Source organism: Hypanus sabinus, chromosome 6 (assembly GCF_030144855.1).
Source record: "Hypanus sabinus isolate sHypSab1 chromosome 6, sHypSab1.hap1, whole genome shotgun sequence".
NCBI lineage: Eukaryota > Metazoa > Chordata > Chondrichthyes > Myliobatiformes > Dasyatidae > Hypanus > Hypanus sabinus.
In genome coordinates this window covers 55,387,400-55,405,935 of record NC_082711.1, presented here as the reverse complement: position 1 = coordinate 55,405,935, position 18,536 = coordinate 55,387,400, and the positions used below count along the sequence as shown (strand labels likewise).

Sequence of the window (18,536 nt, the reverse complement as noted above, 5' to 3'; positions counted from 1 at the left end):
TCTGGCATTGTATTTTGGTACTCACTATTCTCCGAGTGTAAGCAATCCCTCTCAGATTCCTCCAAATTTATTGCATCTCCTTTAGTTTCCTTTACAGAACATAAGAGTTGCACTTACCACCCCCTGTGCAGAAAATAACATTTCTCCTATGCTTTCTTCCAATTACCTAAAATGTATGTTGTCATTGCTGCCCTGGGGCAAAGGTGCTGAATATCCACTCTAGATATGGCTCTTAACATCTTACATACCTCCATCAAGTTGCCTCTTATCTTCTCCATTCCAAAGAGGAAAGCCCTAGCTTGCACAACTTTTCCTCATGTTTTCTCGAAACCAGGTAAATCGCCTTTGCACTCTCTCAAAAGCTTCCATATCCTTTATGTAATTAGGTGAAGAGTACTGAACATAATACTCAAAGTGTGGCTGAGCCAGAGTTTTGTAGAGCTACAACATTACTTCGCAGCACTTGAACTGAGACATCTGCTAAAGAAGACCAACACACCGTACTCTTTCTTAGTCACCCTATTATCTCCCACAACAACTCTCAGTGATCTATGGACTTGGACTCTAAGATCCTCGTATTCCTCCACTGTGTTAAGAATCCTGCTCTTACCTTTGTATTTGACGTTCAATATCAACCTTCCAAAGAGAATCAACTCTCACTTTTGTGGATTGAACTCCACCTGCCACAACTCAGTGCAGCTCTGCATCCTGTCCATGTCCCATGTAATGCAAACAAAATCCTGGACACTCAGCATGTCCTTTATTCCAATGGAGAAGAATAAGCAGTCCATGTTTTGGGTTGAGACCCTTCATTATGACTGGAAAGGAGGGGAAACACCAGAATAAGTGGATGGGGGAGGGGAAGGAATACAGGCTGGAGGTGATAGCTGAAGCCAGCTGAGGCAGAAGTTGGGTGGGTGGAGGAGGAATGGAGTGAGAAGGTGCAAAATATAAAAGATGAGGAATCAGAAATCTGATAGGAGTGGAGAGTGGACTATGGGAGAAAGATAAGGAGGAGGTGCCCCTGAGGGAGGTGATAGGCAAGTAGGAGAAGAGAAGGAAGAGTCAGAATGGGGAATAAAAAAAGGGAGAAGAGGAGGGGGATAAATTATAGCAGAGTAGAGAAATTTCTGTTCATGCTGTCAGGTAGGAGGCTACTCAAACAGAATAGGAGGTGTTGCTCCCTAAACATGCTTCATTGTGGCACAAATGGAGGCCATGGTCAAACATGTCAGAATGGGAGTGGGAAGCAGAATAAAACTGGGTGGCCACCAGGAGATTCTGCTCATTGAGGCAGATGGAGCAAGGGTGCTCAACAAAGCCGTCCCACAATCAATGTCGGGTCTCACCAATGTAGAGGAGACCACAGCAGCAGCATCAGGTATAGCAGATGACCCCAATAGACTCGCAGGTGAACTGTTGCCTCACCTGGAAGAACTGTTTGGGGTCCTGAATAATGTTGAGAGAAAAAATGAAGGGGTAAGTGTAGTATTTGTCCTACTTGCAGGAATCAGTGGGGAGGGAGGAATGGACAAGGAAGTAATGGAGAGAACAATCCCTACGGAAAGCGGAAAGTGGGGAGGGGGCAGTGTGCAGAGGGAAAAAAGTGTTCAGTGTAGGATCCTGTTGAAAATGGTGGAAGTTATGAAGAATAATCTGCTGGTTGCAGAGGCTTGTAGAGTGATTGGTAAGGAAAGGTTAATCTCACCCCGTTAAGATGAGGGCAGATGAATGCGAAAAGTAGATGTGGGTGAGGGCAACACCAATAGTAGTGGAAGGGAAACCTCACTCTTTGAAGAAGGAAGACAACTCTGATGTTCTGAAAGGAAAGCCTTATGCTGGGAATTGATACAATGGAGACAGAGGAACTAAGAATAGAGAACAACATTTTTACAAGTGACAGGTTGGGGAAGAAGTATAGTCAAGATAGCATTGAGAGTCAGTAGGTTTATAAAACATATCAGGTAGTCATAATAAAAGATATTATTAAAGGGAACATGCAATGTTGGTACAGGAAGTCTGGTAACATTTGTGGGATGGCCCCCAGCACCATCCTTCAACTGTATTGTTCTTTGATGCAAACAAGTTAGATGCAAAGTTGATGACAAGCTCAGCATCTTCAGACATACCACTCAGGAACTTGTGCTTTTGACAAGTCATTAATATAGTGTAGAAAGAGTTGGGAAGCATAGTCAGGAAACGCTTGGAATATGGACTGTTCCACGCACCAACAGAAGAGCAGACATAGCTAGAACCGATGCAGGTGCCATTGGCTATACCTTCAAGCTCAATGTCAACTTCAATGTTATTGTCATTCAGCTATTAACATATATATATGTTAACATTGTTCCTCTGGCACCAAGGTGCAAAAAGCAATATATACAGTTAGACACAGCACATACATTTATGAACCAGCACATTCTATACAGTCACAAAGTAATATTAACGCAAGTCCTTGTGTGGTATGATCTGAAGATTGACATGTTGACATAAAGTGGCAGGTGCATGTTTATCTTAGACTGACGGGGGACAGAGGGGTATAGGGACTGGAAATTAAGTGATCAGGGCCAGGGAACTGAAGGTGCTTAAATGGATCAAGAGTGTCATGGGTGTAGGTGGGAAGGGACTGAACCAAGGGCCATATGACAGAGTTGAGATATTGAGACACGAGTTCAGTGGGGCAGAAGCAAACAGAAACAATGAGCCAACTTGAAGAGTCAGATTTGTGGATCTTGGGTATGAGGTAAGAACGAGCAGTGTGGGGTAAATGAACCATGAGGTTGGTGACAGAGGATGGAAGCTCTCCTCTTGTAATCCTCCTAAAGTAAAGCAAAAGAGTGGGGAAATAAAGAAGCCAAGGCTTGTGGGAAGATAGAGGATTGGGAAGTTATTAAAAAAAATTAAACATAAACTAGGAAGGTCATTAGGAAGGAAAAGATGAATTATGAAAGGAAGCTGGGGACTAATACCAAAGAAGATATTAAAAGCTTTTTTAAGTATATAGAGGGTAAAAGGGATTGATGGTAGATATAGGACCAATAGAAAATGATGCTGAAGATATTGTAATGGGAAACACAGAGATGGCAGAGGAACTGAATGCGTGTTTTGCATCAGTCTTCACAGCGGAATACATCTGCAGTATACCGGACATTCAAGAATGTCAGGGAAATGAAGTATGTGCAGTGAAAGTTTTGACCGAGAAGGTGTTCAGGAAGCTTAATATTCTGAGGGTGGATAAATCTCCTGGACCTGATGGAATGCACCCTTGGGTTCTGAAGGTACTGGCTGGAGAGATTGCAGAGGCATTAACAACGATCTTTCTAAATCGATAGATTTTGGCATTTTACCGGTTGATTGGAAAACTGCAGAAGTTACTCTGCTATTTAAGAAGGATAGGAGGCAGCAGAAAGGAAACCATAGACCTGTTAGCCTGACATCAGTGGTTGGGAAATCGTGGTAATCAATAGGTAGGGATGAGATTATGGAGTACCTGGAGGAACATGACAAAATAGGCCAAAACCAGCACAGTTTCCTGAAAGGGAAACCTTGCCTAACTACCCTACTGCAACTTTTGGAAGAGATTACAAGCAAGGTAGACAAAGGAGATGCAGTGGATGTGGTGTACTGGGTTTTTCAGAAGGCCTTTGACAAGGTGCCACACATGAAGCTGCTTAGCAAGATAAGGATAAGAGCTCATGGAATTTTAGGGAAGTTACTAGCATGGATGGAGCATTGGCTGATCAGCAGAAAACAGAGAGTAAGCATAAAAGGATCCTACTCTGGCTGGCTGCCCGTTACCAGTGGAGTTCCACAAGGGTTGGTGTTGGGACCACTGCTTTTTACGATGTATGTCAATGATTTGGACTATGGGATTAATGGATTTGTGGCTAATTTTGCCAATGATACAAGGACAGGTGGAGGCACAGGTAGTGTTGAGGAAACAGAGAGCCTGCAGAGAGACTTAGAAAATTTTGGGAAATGGGGAAAGAAGTGGCAAATGAAATACAATGTTGGAAAGTGTATGGTCTTGCACTTTGGTGGAAGAAATAAATGGGCAGACAATTACTTAGAAGGGGAGAGAATTCAAAATGCAGAGATGCAAAGGGACTTGGGAGCCCTTGTAAAGGATACCCTAAAGGTTAACCACCAGGTTGAGTCTGTAGTGAAGAAAGTGAATGCAATGTTGGCATTCATTTCTGGAGTTATAGAATATAAGAGCAGGGATGTGATGTTGAGGCTCTATAAGGCACTTCTTAGGTCACACTTGGGAGTATTGTGTGCAGTTTTGGACCCTATTTTAGAATTAATATACTGCCATTGGAGAGGGTTCAGAGAAGATTCATGAGAATGATTCCAGGAGTGAAAGGGTTACTGTATGAGGAACATCTGGCAGCTCTTGGGCTGTATTCCCTGGAGTTCAGAAGAATGAGGGGGATCTGACAGAAACATTGCAAATGTTAAAAGGCCTGAACAGATTAGATATGGCAAAGTTATTTCCCATGGTAGGGGAGTCTAGTGCATGACTTCAGGATTGAAGGCCGTCCATTTAGATGTGGAGAAATTACTTTAGTCAGAGGGTGGTAAATCTATGGAATTTGTTGCCATGAGCAGCTGTGGAGGCCAAGGCATTGGGTGAATTTAAGGCAGAGATAGATAGGGTCTTTCTTTCTAAATCTTTTTATTATTATTAGTAATATGGACAGAATACAAATGATATATTGATAAAGAAATTACCAACATACAAATTCCATTACATATAAAAAAACATACATAATAGTTACAATATAAATGAGTTTACCAAGACATAAGCCATAAAATATTTGTATGTACATGGTAAATCTAAATATTTCATAATATATGATATAAAGAAAACAGAAAAAAGAAAAAAAATATATATAATGCAAAACTAGCTAATCTACTAATCTAATAACTAATAACTAATATAGAAGAAAAAGAAACAAAAAAGGGAGAGAAAAAAAAGGGGGCTGTTTATAATATTTCACAAAAATAAGTATTCATCAATGCCGTCACTTCTGGTCCTCTCAACATACATAAGCTAAAAGCTGGGAAATCAAATGAACTTGGCACAGGGTCATATTACATCATATGAAAATGTTGAATAAATGGTCTCCGTAACTTTTCAAATTTAATAGAAGTCTCAAAAGTACCACTTCTAATTTTTTCTAAATTTAAACATAACATAGTTTGAGAGAACCAATTAAATACATTGGGAGGATTAATTTCCTCCCAATTCAACAATATAGATCTTCTAGATAGATAGGGTCTTGATTAGCTAGGGAATCAGAGTGTATGGGGAGAGGGCAGGGGAGAGGGGATGACTGTAAGAATTGGATCAGCCCATGTTTGAATGGTGGAACAGACTCAAAGGGCTGAATAGCCTGCTTCTGCTCCTATGTCTTATGGTTTTATGGTAATAATGTCACAATATAACCTTTGCCAGACTTCTACTTTATCTACAATACCACCAAACTTCACGTCATCTGCAAACTAACTAACCCACCATTCCACTTCCTTATCTAAGTAATTTCCAAGAATAACAAAGAACAAGGGTCCCAGAACATAGATCCCTATGGAACATCACTAGTCATGGATCTCTAGGAAGAATATGCTCTATCTACTACTACCCTCTGCCTTGTGTGGCAGGCCAATTCCAAGTGTCCATCAGGTTCTCGCCTCCAGCCTCAAACCTCAGGCGTGCCTGATGATGCAAATCAGGTGAGAGATGCGGAAGTGTCACAGAGTGTGGTCCGCACTCGACGGGCTTCTGGCCTCTCCCATCGGAGCAGCTCTCCCATGTCTGAGCAGTGGAAAGACAGGCTGGAGTGCTTGTATCTGCATAGAAGACTGTACCATTGATTGTCAGACATTATCATTCAAGGTCCTTGACTGTATATGTATTTTTCTTTAGTGAAGGAGCTTCTTTGCTCACTATTTTGAATTATGTTACTCATTAATTTTAAGTTTGTTTGCTATTTTGAATGTATTGCACCTTAGTGCTAGAGGAATGGCCTCTTGCTCAGCTGTATCTATGTATGGTCTTTTAATGTTAATTAAATTTGATTTGATTTGTTATTTAAGAGTTAAGCCAAGAAAAGAAACAATTGCCTTCTTTTGCATGGTCTTTTCCTTTTCTTTTCTCTATCTTGCATAACTTATCTCTAATTTATGTTTTGTGTATTGTTTTATCATACCTATGATGCTGCAAGTGAGTGTTTCATTGTTCTGGTTCCTTGCTCTACTAGAGATACTGATCAGTAGTAGGTCCTATTCTAGCTGAAGCATTTCCATATTGGACCCTACCTTGTTCTCCTCAACAAATCCAAACAAGATTGAGGTAATGCATTTTCCCAGGCCAAACTCTGAGAGGATGTATTATATATTACATATAAACCCAATTGTTTTGGAGATTGTCAGACCAAAGTCATTCTGTAGACTTGGGAGGTCCAATTTATCTGGGTATTCACGGATAAACTGCATACATCAAGCTGGGGAATTATCAGAGACACCGACATGGATCCCAACAGAAGTAACAACTCAATTTGCAACTGTCACTAAATTTGACACTTATGATCAAAAATGAAAGAATAAAAAGATTTTAATTGATTAATGTTGTGCAACATTAGGTTTTTTTTTCCTACTCCTCAAATTTAACTTATCCACAGTCTCCAAGCACTGCTGAGCAAACCAAAACTTACCTTCGGAATCAGGTCAAAGATGTTTTTGGTAATTGTAAATTTCTTTTTGGATCTTCCAGCATAACTGATGTTTGTACCCATGGGAGTGTTGAGTTGTGTAATAATGAAATTTTTTGATGCATTGCAGCATTTCTGTAGTCGTGATCTGGAAGGCAAAACATTTTGTGACAATGACTGTTGAGTATCATATATTTAGCTGATACATCACTACTCATTCAGGAGGATGTAGGTGCCTTTTTTTTAATAAGAGATCAAGACAGCGTTTTTCAGAACCAAGTGACACTATTCAAGAAGTGAAGACTCAGATATACCTGAAGCCTTGACCAACAGAATCATCCTTTATCCAAGAGTATACTAAACAAATGAGGTGTCCTTATATTCTGTCTGGGTAGCCTCCAACTGGACCACATGAACATCAATTTCTCCCAGTAATTTGTTTCCTTTTCTCTTTTTGCCATTCTCCATTCTAGCTCCCCTCTTACACTTCTCTTCTTCTCACCTCCCTCTGGTGCCCCTCCTCCTTCCTGTTCTTCCATGGTACACCTTCCTCCCTTATCTGATAACTTCTTCAGCCCCTTACCTTTTCCACATATCACCTTCTCACTCTCCTTCCCACCTGCTACCCATTACTTTTCTCCACCCCTAGCTTCACATCATCTGCCAACTTGTACTCTTTCCCATACCCCTACCTTCTTTATCTGGTTCTTCCCCCCTCCTTTCAAGTCCTGCTGAAGAGACTTGGCCCAAAACGTCAACTGTTTATTCCTCTCCATAGATGCTGCCCGACCCGAGATCCCTTAGCATTTGGTGTGTTCTGCCTTCAAATTCGACCTTTCAAAATTTCCCATTTTCCACATTAAGCTCCATCTTCCACCTCTGTATCCTATCAATATCCTGTTTTAACCTTCAACAATAGTGTACTCTTCTACAGCTTTACCAACCTTCATGTCATCTGCAAATTTACTAAACCACCCACATCCTCATTCAAGTCAATTATACTGTAAGAATCACAAAGAGCAGAGGTCTTTGATAGATCCCTATGGAACACCGCTAGTCATCGAAGTCCAGACAGAATATGCTCCATGTACAATCATCCTCTGCTTCTATAGGAAAGCCAATTCTGAATCCACACGGGCAATGCCTCCTGATTTTCTGAATGAGCTTACCAGGAACCTTGTCAAATACATTACATCCACTGTTCTGCCTTCGTCAATGCATTAAGTTACACTCTCAAAGAATTCTTTCAGGGTAATGAGATATAAGCTGACTCTCCCAAATTAGACTATGTTTCTCTAAATGCTCGTAAATCTTGTCTCCAAGAATATTCTTCATAATTGGCCCACTACTGATGTAGGACTTACTAGACTATTATTCCAAGGGTTATCCCTACCCACTTCCTTGAATAAAGAAATGACATTTGCCACCCTCCAATCATCTGGAACTACTCATTCCCAGTAAGGAAGCAAAGATAAATGTCAAAGGTTCCCTTGCTTTTTGTAGGAACCTAGAGTGCATCCCATCCAGTCCTACACACTTCGTTATCGGAATGTTTATCAAAAATTCCAGCATATCTTCTTTCTTAATGTCGACTTGTTCAGGCATATGAGACTGGTTTACACTTTTCCTCACAAACATCAAGGTCCCTCTTGTGGTGGACACCGAAGAATTTTATAAAAACACCTCCACACCAATTCTTCGGACTCTAGCGGCATGTTTCCTCTTCTATCTCTGATTGGTCTTACCCTCATTTTAGTCATCCTCCTGTTCTTCACAAATGTGGAGAACACCTTGGGGTTTTCTTTAATCCTACTTGTCAAGACCTATTCATGTGCCCTTCTAGCTTTCCAATATCCATCACTAAACTCCTTCCTGGCTACCTTGTAACTCTCTAAAACCCTGTCTGACCATTGCTTACTAAACCCTAAGTAAGCTTCTTTCTTCCTCTTGACTAAAGGCCCCACATCTTTTATCAACCATGGTTCCTCCACCCTACCAGCCTTTCCCTGCCTCAATGGGACAAACCTATCCAGAACCCCATGCAAGTACTCCTTAAACAACCTCTGCATTTCTGTTGTCCATTTCCCTGACAATATCTGTTCCTAACTTATGGACCCAAGTTCCTGCCCAATGGATTCATAATTCCACGTCCACCATTTAAATATTTACCCACACCATTTGTTCTTATCCCTGTCCAAGATTATGTTAAAGGTCCGAGAGTTGTGGTCACTGTGTCCAAAATGCTCACCCACCATGAGCTCTGTCACTTAACCAGGTTCACTGCCGAGTATTAGATTCAGTATAGACTCTCCTCTCATTGGCTTGCTTGTATATTGTGTCAGAAACTCTTGGACACAGCTAACAAATTCCACCCGTCAAGATGTTTTGTACTCAGGAAGTGTTAGTCAGTATTAGGGTAACTGCTTCAATTGATACTCAAAATTTTTCACCAAGAAGGCTTACATGCAAAATACCTTCCTAATCTCTTGTCACATCTGATTTTCTTAGTTAATTTCATATTGCTCTACACAAAAGCTGGTATTTTTCTCACATGACAACAATGATCAGATTTCACAGATTATTTTCTAGGCCATATAAGTGTTGGTCTTGTCAACAGATGTAAATGATACTACTGATGAATCAGGAGTACAGTAAGTAAATTTTGCAACCCAGTGCCTGATTTATCTCTTTACTTTTCCCAGTGTGATTCCTGTGTAAACTTCCTGGATTCCATGGATAATTCGGAGGTGCAAAGTTTAGGTTGATAATCTTGTACAAATAAAGTCCTATTAAAATCTTGCAGTAGCTGTTGAATATACACATAAGCAGTTAAATAATCTGGAATTTAAAGAACAAAACTAGGCGTTAATAATGACAGCCACAGAACTGTTGGGCTGTTGTTAAAATCCTACTGAAACCCATTTTAGGTGAGGAATCCTGCCATCCTTTCCCAATCTGGCCAAAGAGTTCCTGCAGACTGAGCCATAGCTTTCTCTAGGCATGGCAGGGCAGTAGTTAGTACTGCGGCCTCACAGTGCTAGGGTCACAGATTTGATTCTGCCCTTGTTACAACTTTTTCCCACATCCCATATGTGTTCTGCAATGTTAACAGACTTCTATACATTTCTCTTTCACACAAGTAAATGAGAAACAGTATCAGAAGAGTCGCTGTACATGTGAGAGGAGCTATCTTATGCTACAGCTATAAGATGACAGGCAGTGTGACCAATGATGTTATTTTCCGCAAGGAGATAGCCCAGACCCAATAGGCCTAACGGCCACCTTATGCATCATACAAGCTATTTAGTTGTACCAAAAATGCTATGTAAAAAATGCAAGAATAAAATAAGATGAACCATTTTACATTGGACTGGGGCTAAATTTGGACATGGCACAGTCACTCCCAGCTTAGCCAATTTTGCAAAACCGAACTTCTCATTTGTCATCACTTTCCATTCAGATCATAATCTCCCTTTCCGTTTATCCTTCTGAAGTACACAACCTCACAATTCCCCACAATGAATTTTGTTTGCCAAGTTTTTGTCCACTCTATCTGTAGTCCGTTGTAGGGTCATGGCAAGCTGATTACACCAAGCTTTTCTATCTTATTTTTGTATCATCAGCAACCAGGATACCTCATGATTTGCCTCATCATCCAAATCATAAATAACAGGGCCAGGAACTATTTTCTGGGGCACTCTACTCACTGCACCCTACAAACTAAAATAAGAAATTGCTTAGAGGCACCTTCCTTGATACCTTGATGTTTAGAAATGAAAAGATCAGCACTTTTATGGATAACCCCTCCAGTGAAAAACCTGGTTAAACAGCACAGCTAATGGAAACCTCAAACTCAAGGGAACTGGCCTCCTGGCATGATGTTTCTGAAGCATATTGTTACTATTCCTTAACAATAGTTTTTTCATGATCAAACTCTAAGTATCAACATTACTATAGTTCTTTAAAAAAATGCCGATCTTTAACACTAAAAAATTACCGGATCTTTCTGTGCTCCATAGAATTTTTCATCCATCCGCAATTCTGAACTTTCTTGAACAGTTTGATAAAATCATCTTCAGTTAACCTAAGATCATAAATCAAATAATGAAGAGGTAAGTATTAAGGAAAACCCATGCATTATTTAAAATTCAGTATACAAGGTATATCCCAAAGGATGGATTTTAACATGCATTTTCCATGAATGCAAGCTGCCATGTAGTCTGTGATATGGACAGGCTTGCCATTTACCTCCTGATGAATGCTCCTTTGCCCAGAAGTGGTGGAGGAGTTTCATTGGTATCTGTCCTGGCTCACCCCTAGCAGCTTTACAAAGTGTTGCTTTGATTGCATCTTGACGTTACTATCATATAAACCAAAAAGATCGTTAAACTCAGTCAAACACACCTTAGCATCTGCTCAAAACACACGAAACATCGGAAAATATTAGCAAGAGTAGGCCACATAGCCCTCAGAATTGCACTGCCATTTAATCCTGCCAGATTTCCCATTGAAATAGCTGTCCGTGATCAAGTGCTACGATCTAGTGGACTCCAAGAATATGTGCTGAGAGGTCCTATTAATTGAATTGCATCCTTCTCAAAAACTCATGCATGGTTACTGGCAGATCATTTGCAATATATTAGAGTTATCTGTGTTCAGTTGCTATTTAAGAAGAATTCAGGCAGTACATATTCAAAAATGTATTTTTAGCAGCAATGTGATCTTTAACTTAAATGTTTTTCATTCCTTTTGTTATAATGCATATATTTCTATAGAATATATTTTTAAGTGTTATTTAAGCTGATTTCCACATGTGTACATGTTACACACGGGCTCATTTTCCTTTCTGCTGGCCATCCTCCTCTGATCTCCAGCAACATATCTCGGTCTGCAGCCCTCGCTCATTTTTACAGTCTGGTTTTATTGTAAGTGAGTTGCCTCATGCTAGTAAGCAGCTGGATTTTAGAAGACAGAAGAACAGGAATTTCTTCAATATTTGCTGCATTACAACTTATAACTCACACAACATGAACCGATTCTAGAAAACACCACCTTGCATGATTGTTATAGAGTCATAGTGTCATAAAACTCCACACCACAGAAATAAGCCTTTGACGCATTTAGTTCATGTCAAACCATCAATCCCATTGACTTACAGCTGAATGGCCTTCCACAGCCCTCCCATCCATGCACCTGTTAAAATTTCACTTAAATGCTGAAATGTACCACTTGTGCTGCCAGTTCATTCCACACTCTCACCACCGTCTGAGTGAAGAAGTTTTCCCTCATGTTCTCCTTGAACATTTCACCTTTTACCCTTAACACATGGCCACTAGCTGTAGTCTCACCTAACCCCAGTGGATAAAGCCTGGTGGAATTTACTCTGTCTATAATTTTGCATACCTCTAACAAATCTCCTCTCAATCTTCTACATTCTAGGGAATAAAGTCCTAAATATCTGCAGTGTAGGGTAGCTGTATTGTTGTATAGAAGGGGGAAATTAACAGCCAGTTAATAAGTATGCAGATCATAGTGAGAATATTGACTCTCACAAAGTGGTGACTGTCTCCAAATAATGTATGGCTGTGGGGCCCAACTGATGTCAAGTTATTGCAACTGTGATATTCTTCCTTGTTCTAACTGTGCAGAGTTGTCAGACAATTATGATCAGCTACTTTATGTAGAGCTTACTGAGGGCAGAAGTAGTTGACAGAAAAATGTATTTCAAAGACTCCCTAAAAAGCTTCAAAACTGATGCCGGGAACTGCAAGACAAATGATTCTGCAGATGCTAGAAATCTTGAGCAACACACACAACATGCTGGACCAACTCAGCAGGTCAGGCAGCATCTAGGAAGAGGAATAAGCAGTCAATGTTTCAATTTTGATGAAGGGTCAAATATTTTTCCCTTCCATAGATGCTGAGTTCCTCCAGCATTCATGCACTTTGGTCATCTGTGTGAAAGAAACTTTCAAGCCTATATTGGCCATCTCAGTACACATCACAATATTATAGACTAGTTATCATGGTGTTACTCAAAAATGAGTGATGAACAATAGCAACAAGAGCATCGAGAACAAACTTACATGGGGTCCCACTGAGCAATGTCTTTGAGTTTATTTCAATGGTATCTAAACTGATTACTTTCAGGGAACCACATACTTGTATTCCTAGTTGCCTCAGTTCAATTATGCTCTTCAGGGCCCAACTGTTGACTGTGAATGCCCTAACTTGATCTATCTTTCCAAGGACAAGTCCACATGCTTATCAATCAAACTCCTTTTCCCATTCCTCAGCTCACTCACCTAGCTGATCAGTAGCTCTGTATACCTAATAACTATCTTCACTGTCAATAACTCCATCAGCTTTAGTGTCATCTGAAATCTTATTCAGCATGCCTTGTACGTTCTGATCTAAATCACAGCTACTGAATAACAAATAGTAATAGGCCTAGCACTGACAGCTGTGGAATGGCATGAGCCTCCAATTCAATAACTATCTACTATCATCACCCAGGGTACCTCCCATCAAGGCAACTGTGTATCCATTTGGACAGCTCCCCTTGGATTCCATGTGATCTACTTCACATAGCAGTCTACCATGCAGAACTTTAACAACCCCTTCCTAAAGTCCATGTGGACTACATTTATTTCACTGCCCTTATCCTCCTTCTTGGTTACTTCAACAAAAACAAACAACTAAATCAAATATGTGAGACATGATTTCCCATGCACAAAGCCATACTGATTATCCTTAATCAACTCCTCTGGGAATTCCATGTGATGTGAAATAGATAAATTGTTATTGAATCTAATGCCTCCTGCCCTTTATCCCAACTCCCAAAGCCTTGCTTTGGCCACATTCTGACTTGTACACTCTATCCAGATCGTGAGCCATACCATTGCTTCTCTCAGCTATTACACTGGGGGTTTTCGTAACCAGATTACAGCTCCGTGTTAGGTCATCCTATCATCCTAAGACATTAGACTCTGTGCGTAACTGGATTTCAATCCTGATCATTCTATCTGAATTCCCGAGGAGTACTCAAACCTCACCTGACCTGAGAGTGCTATCAATAAACCAAAAGCTTGTTTCACCCCTTTGCAACATAATGGCTTATTTTGTATAATTAGTAAAGATAAAAAATCTTACAGAAAAAGAACTGTTACCTGTTTGGTTTAAGAGTAAGGATTTTGCTCAGTTCCATACACTCTGGTGAAATAGGTTTCTGTTGATGCTTTCTTGTCTGTTTTGCGATTCTACAAAAAATACAGTTAAGTAAAATAAAGATAAAGAGTCAAGCAATGAAACACCTACTTGCAGAGCTTTTAGGATTATATTCTGCATTATTATAGACATTAATGTTGAATCTTACTGCAATTATACTGAGTAAAACTCTAAATTCGTTTTGCAATATTTATAAAGGAACTAGTTTTCCAGGTGAAAACATGGATTGCTGCTTTAGTTGTCCAAGGTATTGAATAATAGACTAGTAAATTAACAATGATGCTATTATTGCATTGCATTTCTATGTTATTGCCATCTCATCTTCGCCACATATGCCCCTGCCTCAGCTCATCTGTTGCTCATTTATGCTTAAGAATGTCTAGACATGATTATGCAAATCCTGAACATCATAGGATAAGATATCAATTCAGCTCTACTGAATAATAGGTACTTACCGTAACTCATATGGAACAACATTTGATTCAGTCTGTAAGGAAGGACAGACAGGCTTTAAGATAGGATAGAAAGGCCGAAGTGAGTTTATTTCTATTGAGGATATAGGAGATTGAGCATGGATCAGCATGGGGAACTATGATGTTTCGACCATTTTATAGTCTTAATTAAAAGAGGTTCAGGACTGAATGCTTAATGTTCCAGGCTTTCAAGCATTAGTTGTTTCCTTGTGGACATCTAGTCTGCTGAGACCGTGGGTCTGCCAAGGAGCGTCATCCACTTCCATTGGTTAACTTTTTTTAAAAATCGTCTTCATTTCTCTGGGTGGATATCTCATTTAAGTTCAGTGGTGTATATTCCTTATGTTTAATAATGTTATTATAATGGCAAACATTTGGTCCATGGTGACAAATGAGAGAAGCTCATTCAAAACTGTTGGATTTAGTCAAGTCACATTTTATTGTCATTTTAACCATAACTGCCGGTACAGTACACAGTAGAAACACCACAATGTTTTTCAGGACCATGGTGCTAAATGAAACAGTACAAAAACTATACTGAACTACGTAAAACATCACAAAGAAACTATTCTAGACTACAGATCTACCCAGGTCTGCATAAAGTGCACAAAACAGTGCAGGCATTACATAAATAATAAACAAGATAATAGGCACAGTGGAGGGCAGTAAGTTGGTGTCATTCCAGACTCTAGTCATTAAGGAGTCTGATGGCTGGAGGGAAGAAACTGTTACATAGTCTGGTTGTGAGAGCCTGAATGCTTCGGTGCCTTTTCCCAGATGGTAGAAGGAGAAAAATTTCTATGAGGGGTGCATGGGATCCTTCATAATGCTGTTTGCTATGCCAATGCAGGGTATGGTGTAAATGTCTGTAATGGTGGGAAGAGAGTCCCCAGTGATGTTCTCAGCTGACCTCACTATCCGCTGCAGGGACTTTCAATCCGAGATGGTGCAATTTCCGAACCAGGCAGTGATGCAGCTGCTCAGAAGCTCTTAATACAACCTTTGTAGAATATGGTCAGGATAGGGGCTGGGAAATGGACTTTCCTCAGTCTTTGCGGAAAGTAGAGATGCTGCTGGGCTTTCTTTGCTATGGAGCTGTTGTTGAGGGACCAGGTGAACACCAAGAAATTTGTTGCTCTTAACGATCTCTACCGAGGAGCTGTCGATGTTCAGCGGAGAATGGTTGCTCCATGCCCTCCTAAAGTCAGCAACCATCTCTTTTGTTTTTTTCACATTCAGAGACAGGTTGCTGGCTTTACACCAATCTGTTAGCCGCTGCATCTCCTCTCTGTACGCTGACTCGTCATTCGTGCTGATGGGACATTTCACGGTCTTATCATCGGCGAACTTGATGAAATGTTCTGAGCTGTGTGTTGCAGCACAGTCATGGGTCAGCAGAGTGAACAGCAGTGGACTGAGCACTCAGCCCTGGGGAGCCCCCGTGCTTAGTGTGATGGTGTTGGAGATGCTGCTCCCGATCCGGACTGACTGAGGTCTCCCAGTCAGGAAGTCTAGGATCCAGTTGCAGAGGGAGGTGTTCAGGCCCAATAGGCTCAGCTTTCCAATCAGTTTCTGAGGAATGATTGTGTTGAATGCTGAATTGAAGTCTATGAACAGCATTCGAATGTACATGTCTTTTTTGTCCTGGTGGGTTAGGACCAGGTGGAGGGTGATGGCAATGGCGTCATCTGTTGAATGGTTGGGACGGTATGTGAACTGCAGGGAGTCCGGTGAGGGGGGCAGCAGGGTCTTGATGTGCCTCATGACGAGCCTCTCTAAACACTTCATGATGATGGAGGTGAGTGCAACAGGACGGCAATCATTAAGGCAGAACACTGAAGACTTCTTCGGCATGGGGACAATGATGGTGGCCTTGAAGCACGTTGGAACGACAGCGCTGCTCAGGGAGATGTTGAAGATGTCAGTGAGAACATCAGCTAGCTGGTCTACACATCCCCTAAGCACTCTGCCAGAAATATTGTTTGGTCCAGCAGCCTTCCGTGGGTTGACCCTGCACAGGGTTCTCCTCCCATCGGCCATTGTGAGACACAGCACCTGGTCATTTGGAGGAGGGGTGGACTTCCTTGCCGCCACGTCATTTTCCGCCTCAAAACCAGTGTAGATGTTTTCCAGTGCATCTGAGAGGGAGGCATCTCCCGCACAGTCAGGGTGATGTTGTCCTATGGTTGGTGATGTCCTGAATGCCCTTCCACGTGGGCTGCGTGTTGCCGCTGTCCTGGAAGTAGCTCTGGATTCGCTGGGCGTGTGCACGCTTTGCCTCTCTGATGGCCTGGGACAGTTTGGCTCTTGCTGTTGTTAGAGCTGCCTTGTCACCTGCTCTGAAGGCGGAGTCACAGGTCTTCAGCAGCGCACACACCTCCGCAGTCACCCATGGCTTCTGGTTAGCACGTGTAGTAATGGTCTTGGACACAGTGACATCATCAATGCACTTGCTGATGTAGTTAGTTACTGATGCTGTGTACTCCTCTCAGTTGGTGGAGACATCATCGGTTGCAGCCTCCCTGAACGTGTACCAGTCAATGTGCTGAAAGCAGTCTTGAAGAGCAGAGATGGCTCCTGCTGGCCAGGTTTTCACCTGCTTCTGAACTGGTCTGGAGTGACTGACCAGCAGTCTTTATGCTGGGATTTGCATAACAGAGATGTGATCTGAGTAACCGAGGTGGAGGCAGGCTCCGCCCAGTATGCGTCAGGGATGTTTGTGTAAACATGGTCCAAGGCGCTCTCCCCTCTCATTGCCAAGTCCACGGTCTGAGGGAATCTGGGGAGCAGTGACTGGGTTTGTGTGGTCAAAATCTCCAGCGACAATAAACAGTCCATCAGGGTGTGTGTTCTGTATTTCACTGATAGCCCCATACAGGTCACAGAGCACCTCCTTAGCATTAGTGCTGGGGTGAATGTAGACACTGACTATAAGGACAGTGGGGAATTCCCATGGTAAATAAAATGATCTGCATCTAACAGACCATTGCTATTGCAACAAACAAAAGAACACACCAACCACTCAGACCCAGGGAGAGAGCCCACTCAGTCAGATACAGACAGGGGAAGTTATAATTACACACCCCGGTTACAGCCAAGGTGACCCACAAACACACATGTAAATAACTGTACAACCCAAGCTAAAATGTAATATTAAATGAACTTGAACATCCCACTATAATCCCACAGAAGAATTTTAAAACAAGAACAATAAATAGCTCTCAGCACTAGGAATGCAGGGGCAGGCCGTCAACCAGCCTGCACCCCGTGTAGCGCAACTTTATTGAGATACTGCATGGAATAGACACTTCAAGCCACACCTTCCAGCAATCCCCGATTTAATCCTAGCCTATTTACGGTACAAGTTACAACGACCAATCAGCCTTCTTCCTTTTCTTCTATTTCCACCAGTTTAGATGCTTCTAGGCATATTATTGCCCTCCACAGGATGTATAATTAATTACAGAATTTCAAGAAACTTAAATTCTCAAATATGAACTAGTCGCACGAAGAAAGTGAATAATAAACTCTTCAATCAGATGGTGGTTCTGTTGGAGGCCAAACAAAGTTTTAATAGAAAAACTAAATACATTTATGTCAGACAGCCCCTTGGACAACAAGCTTTTTCCAATTTTATATCGATTACAACTCAGCAAAACATTCTGAATTGTGTCTGGACCACCACAGTCACATAATCCAGTAGGATATTTTCCTATTATCTTTAAATAATAGTTTAGCCCATAATGCCCCAACCTAAGTATTGTTAATTATTGTTAATAATTAATAGGTTATTGTTAATAACCTAAGTATTGTTGATTTATAGAGTAACAAACTGAGACCTTTTTCACTAGTGGCTGACTAGAAAATAAATGCCATAACTTTATTTCATTTTCCAATCCTCCTGCCACTTCTTCTATACACATTTTTATCCTACTTCCCAATTCTGCTCTGCCTAGGGGTACTCTAGTTCCTACTTGCCTGCTCTGTAAGGAAGACTTTGCAATGCCATCCCAATTTCATTTCCTTCCACCCCAGCATGCCCAGGTATCCATGTAAATCTGACTTCACAACCCACCTTCCCTACTCTAAGCAAAACTAAGAGAATCTCAATAACTATGTCAGG

The 18,536-nt window shown here is 41.2% G+C and overlaps 1 protein-coding gene across 1 annotated transcript in view; it reads right to left on the bottom strand.

Annotated features, from left to right (window-relative positions):
* The window catches only part of LOC132395151 (alpha-2,8-sialyltransferase 8F-like), an 87,990-nt gene that overhangs the window by 55,527 nt on the left and 13,927 nt on the right, over positions 1-18,536 (bottom strand). The window contains exons 3-4 of the mRNA XM_059971450.1: positions 10,711-10,797; positions 6,717-6,861 (exon numbers count right to left, since the gene is read on the bottom strand). Coding sequence (XP_059827433.1) covers positions 6,717-6,861; positions 10,711-10,797 — 232 coding nt within the window. The remainder of the gene's footprint in view (positions 1-6,716; positions 6,862-10,710; positions 10,798-18,536) is intronic.